The 13,046-nt window shown below is 35.8% G+C and overlaps 1 protein-coding gene across 26 annotated transcripts in view; it reads left to right on the top strand.

Annotated features, from left to right (window-relative positions):
- Positions 1 to 13,046, top strand: part of col13a1 (collagen, type XIII, alpha 1) — a 105,999-nt gene that overhangs the window by 63,260 nt on the left and 29,693 nt on the right. For 14 of the 26 annotated variants that reach the window (XM_051917116.1, XM_051917124.1, XM_051917114.1 and 11 more), the window contains 12 exons: positions 40 to 75; positions 565 to 591; positions 897 to 923; positions 2,303 to 2,329; positions 2,457 to 2,483; positions 2,592 to 2,618; positions 5,648 to 5,713; positions 8,861 to 8,953; positions 9,336 to 9,377; positions 9,511 to 9,528; positions 10,028 to 10,054; positions 10,489 to 10,533. In XM_051917116.1, coding sequence (XP_051773076.1) covers positions 40 to 75; positions 565 to 591; positions 897 to 923; positions 2,303 to 2,329; positions 2,457 to 2,483; positions 2,592 to 2,618; positions 5,648 to 5,713; positions 8,861 to 8,953; positions 9,336 to 9,377; positions 9,511 to 9,528; positions 10,028 to 10,054; positions 10,489 to 10,533 — 462 coding nt within the window. Of the gene's footprint in view, positions 1 to 39; positions 76 to 564; positions 592 to 896; positions 924 to 2,302; positions 2,330 to 2,456; positions 2,484 to 2,591; positions 2,619 to 3,620; positions 3,678 to 5,070; positions 5,113 to 5,647; positions 5,714 to 8,860; positions 8,954 to 9,335; positions 9,378 to 9,510; positions 9,529 to 10,027; positions 10,055 to 10,488; positions 10,534 to 13,046 lie in introns of all 26 variants that reach the window. The other 12 variants (XM_051917132.1, XM_051917126.1, XM_051917112.1 and 9 more) reach the window with 9 other exon arrangements.

Here is a 13,046-nt window from a genome sequence, read left to right on the forward strand (position 1 = left end):
AAATAACTGCTTATCTTTTTTCTTTCTGTCTCCCCTCAGGGACAGCCCGGTACTAGAGGATTTCCAGGCTTTCCGGTAAGTGACTTTTGTCTGAAGCCAACTGGACAAACTTCCAGTTTAGTTGTGAATTTATAAAAGCCACCAATTAGCTACTGGTTCCTTGGCCCCTTATTTAATTGATGCACATGGAAATGACTTAAGGAAGTGAGAATAAATGTACAGCAGACTTGTGCCAATGCCATTCTAGAAGTCAAATTATGTGAGACTGTATATACACTGTAAGGCATATAAATGTCCTAGAACCCTGTCTAAAGGCTGTTTATCTCCTCTGGATATTAAAGGCCCTTTTCAGGTGTGTATTACCCTGCATGTTCACCGTTCAGCAGGACACATCGAGAGTACTGAGTTAAAATACAGTACCATCAGTGTGTCTAGTGACCTGACCCTCAAGGAAATACCTTTTTTTTTTGCATAAACATTGTGATATTAGCTTGTCTAGACAGGAGAATTGGAGCTGTTTTGTGCCTTCACAATATCGCCAATCTGCTGTTCACTTTTTTCCAGGGCCCCATCGGCTTGGACGGGAAACCCGTGAGTTTTGCTTCATTCCTTACAAATGTTTGAGTAATTGACACTTGTGCAGGTTTGGAACCTCCGAACCCTTGTACCAAATTATTTGGCAGTAATTGATAATTGACGGTCATTTCAGCAATGAAGAGGATAATTATGGTAATAATAATTATGCCAATTATCATAATAAATTCACTATTGTCGTCATCATGACAGAACATGAAATCAATAACGATATGTGTACAAAGAATGAAGTAATTTGTGCTACCTAAAAAGACTAAAGAGAATGGATATTTTTCCTTTGCCTTTTCCCCCAAATCTTACAGGGACAGAATGGTCCAAAAGGTGATATGGTAAGTATTTTTTGTAACCATTTTAACTTATCATTTTTAACTTGCTTGAGAGATGCAGTGCATAAACAATTTCCTATAAATGTGATCCTAAGAAAACACACCTTGGCTGGAAATAATTGAAGTGTTAAAATACAAATCTAAATACTTTTAGTTTAAAGGGACACGCATAATGAGATCTGTCATGTTCACTTTTACTAATGAAATACCATTGGAATAAAAACCATTCGTCATAAAGAGAAATATGTAAAGAAGTAAAACATGTCATAAAGCAAAATTTGTCAGTGTCCATAAAACTCACCAGCTGAGCCATTTGTTTTCAAGATGGCTTGTTACAGTGATGTTTATCTAGGCTGTAAGCATGGCCATATAAATTCACAAGAACAACACTCTTGTAGTTTGATTTATGGGTAGAGTGACTGAATGGCATTGTGTGTGTGTGTGTGTGTGTGTGTGTGTGTGTGTGTGTGTGTGTGTGTGTGTGTGTGAGAGAGAGAGAGAGAGAGAGATGAGAGGCCACGTTTCATTCAGTGGGGTTTATCAAAAGTAACTTTTAAGTGAATATCTGTATGACTTTAGCTGCCTGTGCTATTAAAACAAGGACATTGGGTTGGCTCTGTCCTCTTAAACTGTGACTTGAAAAATGTAGTCAAGAGTTTTCTATAACGTGATGAAAGACAATGGGCAGATAGATTAGGCCCCCAGGCTGTGCGCTTTACACCATTCCTTATGAAATACAGTACAACCTCTATGTTCTCCCTTTTATAGCATCGTGAGAAACGGCAAGCTTAGAAACTATAAAAGAGAAGCACTTTTCCGAATTGACACCTTTATAAGACAGCATCAGAGCTGAACGGCCCCTGCTGAGCTTTTGAACATGCCTCACAGAGCTTTTAAAATAATACATAGCTTACACAAATATACCGTAAGATGGATTTTATATATATATATTATATGTTTCTGCTCAAGTTCTTCACGCTCCACATTTGCTTTTATCTTTATATGAAAGTATTACAGAAATGTATTTGTTGGTATTTCTGGATGAATATTATGACTTCTTGGAATCAATCTAACTGTCATTTCTAAGGCTGCAGGTTACATGTTTTTCAGAAGACATGATTTATTAAAAGCAGCCACTGAAGCTCTCCATACAAGCACACAATGATACTTTTAACTTAGTAAAACGCTAAAAAAATAAAGAGGTTTGTTTTTAGCTATTAGCCTTTTTTTATTTCCTTTTCAACATAAGAATTTAATTAATAAGGAACTGTTTTTGTGCTTGTTATGACTGAGAGGTTTGGCATTGTTGGTCGTAAACAGGAAAAGATAATTATGGAAAACCCAGTAACACCTTCTTATTGTAATTGTTATTATTTTCCCAGGGTCCTCGTGGTCCCAAAGGAGTACCAGTAAGTATTTGCTTAAATATATATTAATGTATCATCATAATTCCAGTTTTTCCGTGGCAATGGAATGTTATGCATGAATTATGTTTTGGATGGATTTTAAGTGTTTTGTTCAAATCTTATTTTTCAGGGTGAACCTGGTCCAAAAGGAGAGAAGGTAGAATTCATGCATAAAATGCACTAAAATAGCAGCTAATTTTCTTATAATTTGTGAAATAGCCTTAGAGGACGACACTCAATAGATTTTTTTCTTTCTTTTTTCTAGGGTGTATGTGGTGACTACACTCACAGGGTGAGTGAATGTTTTATTAAACTTACTGAATTGATTTTGTGATGAGATAAACGCTGTGAATGTTTCATTTATGGTTTAAAATAAGCTACCAAATATGATTCAAAGGTTGTCTGGTGTTGTGTGCTGAAAAATCCCAAGCATATGTTTTCATTCCAGTTTTACGTGATAGTCTTCTATTTGTCAAAGAGATTTGTCTTGTTTACCCTTAAAAAGACATGTACAACATGCTTTGCGGTTAATTTACAGACATTAACATAGAGGGAAAAAGGGAAGGAATAATGGATTGGCAGCTTGGATAGTCTCAGATAGGTAGCACATGAGCACATGCCAAGGCAGGGCCTCAAAAGTTGATCAGCCCTCTCTCGGGAAAATCACAGTTTCATGTAAACAGCAATTTTACCAACAGCCTGCTGAATTGAATTTGATAAGACTCTCTTTTAAAAGGGGTTTTGGTAACAGCCCTAGCCTATTTAAATGTAATTTTGGCCTTTTGAAGCTATTTTATCAATTATGTAATCTCAAAAACAACACGCAATATAAAAGCAGAAAAATAGTCTTGGCAGTAGATGTTTCTACTGAATGTGTGTTTTGATTGGAAAAGAAAGAACAGAAACAGCAGCAGGACACGTACAGTTGATAGTTGTTTTTTAACTATTTAATCACTGATTTTATTGTGTACAGTACAAGTAAGTGTAGTCAGAATATCATACAGATATATCACATCAAAACAGAGTCATTCTTTCTTCATGCGTGTCAGCTAGGCCACGTGGGAGGCAGTTGACTATTTAGAAAACTGCACATATATGGTAGTCTTTTTGGGTGGTTGTACTGTAGGTTATTTGCAGTTAGGGTTAAAGCCAAAGGTCACTGCGCTAGACTGAAAGGATACACCCTGCAGTGACGGAACAAAAATGGGTATTATCACTTGAATGTGTGTGCGTGTGTGTGTTTATGTATCCGTATCCATGTCCGTGTATTTATATGTTGGGCCATTTTAAGCAGGGGCTCCCAATGAAAACGCTGGCAGCTTTGCGCTCCAGTCAGGCTCTGATGTTGAAGGTTTGTGGGCTGTTCTGTCCCTCATCCCTAATACCGCGATATGTGTGTTACAGTCCTGCTGCAAAGAGAGACATAGCTGAAAACCGTGCTCTAGTTTATCCACATGCACTGTTGGAGGTGCAGAGAGGTGCCTGTTATTATAACTGATTGAAAACACTGTAGGAATTTATAATGACATATCTTAAAACACAGCTGTTTTCTTGCTTTTTCTTTGGCCGCCTTAGGGAACTTTTATGGTTGTGGTATAACATTTTAAGGTACACTATGCAACTGTAACTTTATATGACATCAAGATGCATCCAAATGTTTTTTTGGATATGTTAAATACATAAATTCCATGTCTCTTTTATATTTTGATTGGCCTCCTTATGCATAGAGTACCTTAAAACAATGTAACATTCTGGTTAAATTGGTGAAACACCTTCTGCAGGGAGATAAGGACACTTTAAAACACTTGCCTTCTTTCTTTATTTGTATGTATTTTCCACTTACTCTGAAATTCATTGAGACAATCAGTGTGTTTTTGTATATATGATATTATAGATTGTGTATATATAAAAATAAAAATATATAAAAATATAGCTTATATATTTATAGTCATATAGTATGTTTATATATTGGAATATGTACACTACATTCAGAAGTTTGAGGTCAGTATAATTTTTTTTTTTACAAGGATTAAATTGATCAAAAAATGACAGACATTTATGTTAAAAAGATTTCTATTTCAGATAAATGCTGTTCTTTTGAACTTTCTATTCATCAAATAATCTTGAAAAAAAAAACATTTTTAAGTAGCGCAACTATTTTTAACACAACATCATAATAATAAATGTTTCTTGAGCAGCAAATAAGCGTATTAAAATGATTACTGAAGGATCATGTGACACTGAAGACTGGAGTAATTATGCTGAAAATTCAGCTTTGATCACAAGAATAAATTACATTTTAAAATATAGTAAAATAGAAAATAGTTATTTTAAATTGGAATAATATTTCAATGTTTTCAAAGTTTTTACTGTATTTTTGATCAAATAAATACAGGCTTGGTGAGCGTAAGAGACTTCTTTTGAATATCATCATAATTCCACATAATTCTTTTAATTTTTAAAAAATGTACAGACCTGAAACTATTGAACAGTAGTGTATATTCCATGTACAGTAAGGTCCAAAAGTCTGAGACCTCATTGAAAATGTTTTAAATTAGAATTAGAATGCAAAATTGAATAATTTTCAGTAGTCTTCAGTTCTTTTGGAATCATTGCAGATGTAAATTTTTACATCTAAATCTCACAAGAAGGCAAGTTGTGTTTAGGGTAATATCAACTAGTAGTGGTATATCTATGGGTCAATAACTTTTCAATCTGCTTTGCAATGCTGCTGATCTCAACAGAAACGCCGTATTGTCAACGTCTGTGCTGGAGGACAGGCCGCAGTAAGTCTGTTGCGAAACTCTCTTTGTAGCAAGACTGAATCCAGCCTGATCTACACAGCATTGCTGCAGAGTTACAGGTGCCGTCACAGTGGAGATGGACATAGAAACATTATCATTGATAATGTTATATATTTGAATTAAATAGGGCTGTCAGTCAACTATAAATTATTAACATTTAATCAAAGGCATAGTTTATATTCTTTTAACTATTTAATTTGATAATTGTGTTAATATTGAGAATTTTTACATTTATAAATAGCAAACCTACATTACTCCACTCTGATGGACCCGTTACTCTGTTCAGTGATGCTGAATCCTTTTGGCTCTGTCTTTCCTTTCTTCTTCATCATCTCTCTCTCTCTATCCCCTTGGCTTGATTTTTCCTTACTGTTCACTCTCTTTTACATTTGTTTTCTGTTTTTTCCCTTCCCCTCCTCTTCTATCTCTGGCCCGTTTCCTTCCTTTGGCCTCCTGGTGAACTTGTGTGGCCTGGTGGTTTTGTGCACCGTGTCCCACCTGTGCTTTGTGACCTCAGCAGATGTTGCCCATCACCGTCCGCAACATGCCCTCAATAAGCCCTCTAATCCTAAAGCGCCTCAAGGTACATCTCTCTCTGCCACCCTCGCACCCCTTCCTTATACGGATGCCAACCTCCATCCACCGACTGCCAGCCAGGCCTTTTGTTGCCCCTATACTTCACATCTCTGTGTTGGAAATTTGAGTTCATTAACAACTAAGCTCTAGGCAAACAGCCGCGGTTGAATTATCATAGCCAATAGTTTCATTGTCTTGAAATACTCTTCTTGTCCAATTCACAAAATTTATAGGCATATAAACTGTACCCCACAGCAAGAACTTCTGTCAGGCCCTCTCTGTCTTTTCAGATATTGTCCATCTGTTTTAACTGGACATTATCTCAATAAAATTCTCTAAATACATAATGGATTGTCCTTATATGCCTAGTCCTATGATAATGTTGGACAAATCTAAGGATCGTTCAGGTATTTTTTAGCTGACAAGAAGTCATCTGAATAGTATCAGAGATTGTAATACTTTTTCAGATTTTTTGGCTATTTTGGAAATAAAAGATTAATACAACTACTAGAGAATTTTAAATGCGAAAAATATTTTAAAGACCCCATGAAATCATTTTTTTTTTTTTTTTTAGTCCAGGTCTGTAAGCTAAATTATCCAGTAACATTTACAATACAGTTCAATTTGTTAACATTAGGTTAACATTAATGCATTCTTGCGATTTGTTAACATTAATGCATTCAGTATCATGAACAATAAAGCTACAAATTTTAAAACATTCATTAATCTAAGTAAATATTTATGAATGTACTATTGTTCATTGTTAATTCATGTTTGTTCATAATGTATTAATTGACACATTTTATGTGGTTACACTTTATTTTATGGAGTCTTTGTTACACTGTAATTATACATTTAAGTACTAAGTAATATTAAGTAGCTACATGTACTTACTATAGAATTAGGATTAGGGTTTGGTTTGATTTAGGGTTAGTTATATGTAATTATGCATAATTTTTAGTTATTACTATAGTAACTGCATGTTACATGTAACAATGACGCTAAAATAAAGTGTTACATTTTATTTTAATGTGTCCTGGTTACAGTGTAATTACGCAAATTAGTACTGAGTAATATTAATTAACGTACTTACTATAGATTTAGTTTTAGTGTTAGTTTCTTGTAATTACGCATAATTAAGGACACATTAATATAAAGTGTTAGTTTTTACAAATTGTTAAAAATGTTTTTGTAAAAGTGAACAAAACCATTTCATGGGGTGTTTAAAAGTTCAAAATGTATATATTTTATTCTACAATGACTCATCAAATCCCTTAAGAACGGTAAGCAGGGCTCCAGCCATATTAACAAAGCAAACAGAAGTTTGAAAATCTTTAACAGAAGTTTAAAAAACAAAAAAAAACAATGACTGTCAAAAGATAACACAAAATTGAGACTGCTTATTTAGCAGAAAAGTGAGTCTTGCCTAAAGGAACTTTGGTCTGTCGAAAAGGCTCTCTGCCTTTACTGCCCACTCTAGGAAGTGCCCCTGGCACAGGTTGACCACGGTTGGCACCCGTCCTCCATCTTATTTCTACAGATGTGTAGTCTATGCGCACTAATTTTGAGTAGGCTACCATGTTTGGAGACAATGGTACAGACTGTAGAAGACCACAGTGTTAGAGAAAGAACTTTGCAGCTGATTGGCTGGGTCTCCAGATTGGGTCGGGTCTGTGCATTGGATGGAGATCATGGAATGTCTCCATTTAATGGATCTACATCTGGCCTCATAAATCAAATCTTGACAAGTCCTGTCAAGGAATAAATGGATAAAATATGGATCTAAAACTGATGGATGTGTTCCGGATTTCTCTGAGCTTCAGACTTTGCTACTGAACAGAGACAGTGTTAAAGAAAGGGCTTTCTTTGTCACGGTATCTGCTCTATTTGTGGTTAATCAGTCGTGTACACGGTTGCCAGCATGTTGGAGGTCTTAATTTTATGTCTATAGTAGCAGACTTGGAAATAAATGCTGTTAATGGAAGGAAAATTATTCGAACTTCTAACACCAAATGTTCAGTTTGCAGTCTCTTTAATGTTGAAAACAGACATTTTAAAAATTAATTACACAGCAGAATTCTTCAGAACTAATCAGTTCTCCTCATGGTTTCTTCTCAGGAAGAGTAGGATATTGTTTAGTCCAGTCTTACTTCCTATTTTCACATCCTACTCGCTGTGTAAATACTAGACACTTTCCTGTAGATGATTTTGTTTAGTCTCTTTCTGTGGTGAAGGTCTCTTCTTGCTCATAACTGAGAAGTACCCGAAATAGTTTTAAAACAGCCGTGAGTGGATCATGTAGAGCAGTGGTGTTCAACTGGTCCAACAGTAGGATTGCAGACAGCAGGGCAAAGATATGCTAAATGCGAATAATAAAATAAATAGTATTAACAACAAAATTAATTGGCTTATCAGCCTTTCAAAGGGAGGAGAAAAATGTTATCATATATTTAGTTGTTTGCGTCAAAGGCTGTGCATCCAATCAAATTCACCAGAAAAAAAAACATGACTCGAACTACATGGAATTTGAGTTTACTTACAGTGAGGATAAAATTGAGGTTTCAGTTTTAACAACAAACAGTTTTGGGTTGCCACTTTCACTGTCTAGTTCTAAATAGGGTCTCGAAACAAACTCAGTTGGGAACCACTGATGTAGACCTGACTGAGGAAGATCTGAGGCCACAAGCAAAATTGTACGGTTTGTTAAGCTGAAAGCATCTGCTAATGGCTAGTGGGCCACAGAAGAGGTTCTTAAAAGTTGTAGTTTTTTCCAAACTTTTTTCCCAAATCTTTTCCCTCCACTATTTTCCAAACATGGTACTCTATAAACTAGAATAACATCAATCATCTCATCCTAACACTTGACTTCAAACTCAACTTCAAACTCAACCTTCAAACTTTGGTTCCTCTCAGCTTCAAATCCATTGTTTCATCAGTGAATTATTATAAATATTTTAAATATTTTTCTAAATTACATTTTATAAAGAACTTTAAGTAGATATTTCATCAACAGCTTTGCTTATTCTATAATTTCATATCTGATTATTGTGACTTACTGGATTTGAATCGGAGTGGATCCTGCCATTGATGTTATGAATTGTACATTATATCCAAATGGTTTCATTATCTCAGATGCTAACTTCCTGTCTCTCAGCAGGGCGAGCCTGGAGCACAAGGACCACCAGGACCTCCTGGCCCCCCAGGGCCTCCGGGGACTCCTGGTCTAACTGGTGCTAGTGGGCCTCCGGTAAGTCTCAATTAGTACAGTCAGGATTTTTTATTATTATTATTGCAAAATAAACCCCTCTGTGTCATGTGCGATAATGGCTGTATGTTATTCCTGGTAAACCCTATAACCCTGGTAAACCTAAATACAGTAATACCAGTAATTTTTGACCTTGTTGGAACATTTTTTTAGCCCTCGTGAGAAAACCAGCTTATAAATCATACTATATGGTATTTTTTGAAAATGTAAAAATACTGTAAGTTTTCTGTGATGGGTAGGTTTAGCGTCAGGGTTAGGATTAGGGGAATAGAATATACAGTTTGTATAAAAATCATTATGTCTGTTTCCCCATAAAACATGTGTGTGTGCGTTTTAACTATCTACCTACTCATTGTTGGCATAGGGTAAACCTGGAGAACCTGGAAAACCTGGAAAAGACCCAAGGGTGAGTATTTGAATACATGCATGCATTGTCATCCTTACCTTCCTAACATGGATACTCAACATTACTTGAAATGAAACCAGAACCATCTACAATGCTTCAAATTGAAAGTATGTTTCTCTTTCTTTCATTTTAGATGCTACCAGGGCTAAAGGTAAGCTTGAAAAACCACACAGCTGTCCAGCTGCACTGCAATGATAGTATTTTCCACAGGCGAGTCATAAACAGGATCACATGAAGTTCACACACAGTTCAGCAGCCTACAGGGTGGGTCTGCTCTGTCTTTGCCAGTACAGAAGGGGTGGATACGCCATAATTGATTAACCGTGTTACTGTTAGATAAGTATGTATTTCCCCTGATGCATTAATTGCCACTGAGTTTGTACTGGGGAATTTTAATTGTACTCCATTTAGAAACACTAGTCCCTTATTTATAGGAGCACACTTCAGCTCTTTATAAAGACTGTCTGCCGGTCTATATAAGAGCTGTAACTAGAAGCTTGCTCCTTTGGACACGAAGTTCCCAATAAACGAATACCACTCTGCTTATTGCCCCTTTTAAACAAATAAAAACGCTGCTCGATAAAAGCCACAGAGCAAATGGATGGATATTTGATAGTTTTTGAATTTTTTTTATTTATTTTTTTTTATAGGGTGAACCCGGTGTACCTGGACAAAAGGTGAGTATGTCCATATAAGTTCATGAGTATACATTCATTGTTTGTGTTATATTTAAATCCCACATTTTAGAACTAGAAATGTGGCACTGCTGCTGATTGCTTAAACAAAACTGTTAGAAATTGATCCTTCTTCTCTGAGGAACCTTCAGGAATTAAGCAGAACTGTGAGGGAGTGACGTATCAATTAATCATTCAGCAGAGTGATTGAAAACCACTAAGCTACAGGGCAGAGCCCTGAATGTGAAGCTCATTAATCGCAATGCTAGATGAAAAGTTTTAAACTGGAGAAAGAAGCTTGGCACATCACTTTAAAGTCATGCTAGACCACAGATAAAATATTAATGGATTAGAAAGAACACAATTCATCTGCTCAACAAACTATTTGCTTCATGCATGGCCTTCTTTCTCTAACTGATTTTTTCCTTATCTCTCAGGGTGATCGTGGTGAAGCAGGTCCAAGTGGACCTGAAGGCCCCAAGGTAAGAATCTGTAACCTTTGACTGGTTTAAGCAGCTTAAATAATTAACCTGCTCCACAGGTCACCCATCACTTCTGGGTCAACCCATTACATAATCCCATACATCAGATTGACAGCCCCCTTTGAGTCTGATTCAAAGCTTATTAGCTTTCTCCCGTTATTTTGTCAATCAAAGTCTTGAAGTTTGGGTGCAGAAACAGGCGTATTCAAATTACATGCTTTCTTTAATCAGGCCTCCAACAGAAGAGAGTGGGATTTCATCTAAAACCGTCTGTAGGTGTGACATCAGATACCCAAAACATACAGTTTTGATTAAGCCAGTGGGACGACAATTTGATTGGTTGAGTTACCAGTTTAAATACCACTGGAGCACAAGAGGATTTAGACAAAGTATCGAGCTGATAACAGCATCTGTTTGGGGTTTTACTGTCTTCCCCTTCAGCAATGTGCTTAACTCTAAAGTCATTGAGTGCATTATCCCTGAGGTAATGAAAGATTGAATTGAGATAGTAAAAGGGGCTTAGTGTAACGCCATGAAAAGCACAAAACACACTACAGTAAAAATGTTCAATGTTTTTTAAAACTCTCTTATGCTTACCAAGGCTACATTTATTTGATCAAAAATACAGTAAAAAGAGTAATAGTGTGAAATTATATTTACAATTTAGAATAACTGCTTTCTGTATACTTAAAAATGTAATTTATTCCTGTGTTGGAAAAGTTGAATTTTCAGTCTTCAGTGTCACATGATCCTTCAGAAACATTTCTTATTATCAGCAATGTTAAAAAGAGTTTTATTAAGTGCTTCTTAATATTTTAATTGAAACCGTGATACATTTTTTCACACTCTAAAAAATGCTGGGTTAAAAACAACCCAAGTTGGTTGAAAATGGACAAACCCAGCCATTGGGTTGTTTTAACCCAGCAAATGGGTTGTTTTAACCCAATGGTTGGGTTAAATGTCTGCTGAGTAGTTTTATTTAACTCAACTTTTGTTTAAAAAATTACTGTATTGCTTGCTTAAAATGAACCCAAGGTATGTTGGAAATTAACATTTATTAAAAATTTTTTTTTTTTTTTTAAGAACATTTATTAATACATTTAATGAATAATAATTAAACAATAAACATCTATTAAATTGCTTATTAATACATTTTCACCTTTTGATTATTATTGTTGTCTCTAGTAACTATGTGTCTGATTTTTCATTTCCAACCTATTTTAGGTTCATTTTAAGCCATATAGTAATTTTTCAACAATAGTTGGGTTAAATAAAACTGCCCAGCACGTTGGGTGAGCATTTAACCCAACCGCTGTGTTAAAACAACCCAATCGCTAGGTTTGTCCGTTTTCAACCCGACTTGGGTTGTTTTTAACCCAGCAATTTTTAGAGTGCAGGATTCTTAGATAAGAAGGTTCAGAAGAACAGCATTTATTTGAAATAGAAGTAACATCACAAGTGGCTTTACAGTCACTTTTGATTAATTTAATCTGCACTTGCTGAATTAAAGCATTAATTTCTTTATAAAAAAATAAAAAAAAAATTACGGGCCCCAAACTTTTGGACTGAACAGAAGAGTAGGTAACAATATATTGTAGAGAGAAAACTATCTTTCGGTCTTTTTTCTTGAATACTTTCCTGCACACAATCAATCTTTCCGCTTCATTCCACACTGGTTTCCAGAATAACACAGAACAGTGGGTCAAACAGCTTAGCCTATGTGAAGTTACAAGTGCATTGATTGACACTTTGCGAGGGATACATGTTGGCACAAAAACCACATATAATTTTTTCCATGTGAAATTGAATTTGCTTTGCTTTGAAACAACCTATATAGTTCACAATCTTGGATTTGTGTTACGCTTTTACCCATGTGAACTCTGGAACGACCTGCATATCGATTCCCATCCAATCTACCTTGGTGAACTTGAGCTTTCTTCCATCAGCCACGTAGTTCATGTCCAACACACGCACCCAGTCAATATCTAAAGCTAGATTGATAGTAAGCATGTCACACAGTGAGCTTATGGAAAATTCCTCTATACTAGAGTTAGACTGAAGTTAGGTTTATGTTCACTTTCATCTTAGCTCAGGTGAAATGTTTTGTGCTACAGCAGAGAAGCAATTATTTTGCACAACTGCACCACCTTCTGGATACTGGCAAGTGTTGCGCTCATAAATACTCACAAACCCAAAGATTTATGAAGGCAGGCTAAAATGCAGTCTCCCCTGTGTGCTGAGGTTGTCTCCTGTCTGGCCTCTCATTTCTACTCAAAAAAGAGACGTCTTTCCATTCATCTGTGAGAGAGGCAAAGAGCCAAGTCAATGGCTTTACAATTAAAAGGTTAAAATCAGAAGAGACATGTTATTCGGCACATTACCAGCGCAATTAATCAACAGCGGACTTTGTCTTCCTCCCACGAGACTTTATTTCTGAAAAATTACTGTCTGTCGCCTTCATGGTTGTTTAGCTATTTACTCAGCGCAGCATACGGCATTAAATAGCACAGAGA

Source organism: Ctenopharyngodon idella, chromosome 13 (genome assembly GCF_019924925.1).
Source record: "Ctenopharyngodon idella isolate HZGC_01 chromosome 13, HZGC01, whole genome shotgun sequence".
Lineage (NCBI taxonomy): Eukaryota > Metazoa > Chordata > Actinopteri > Cypriniformes > Xenocyprididae > Ctenopharyngodon > Ctenopharyngodon idella.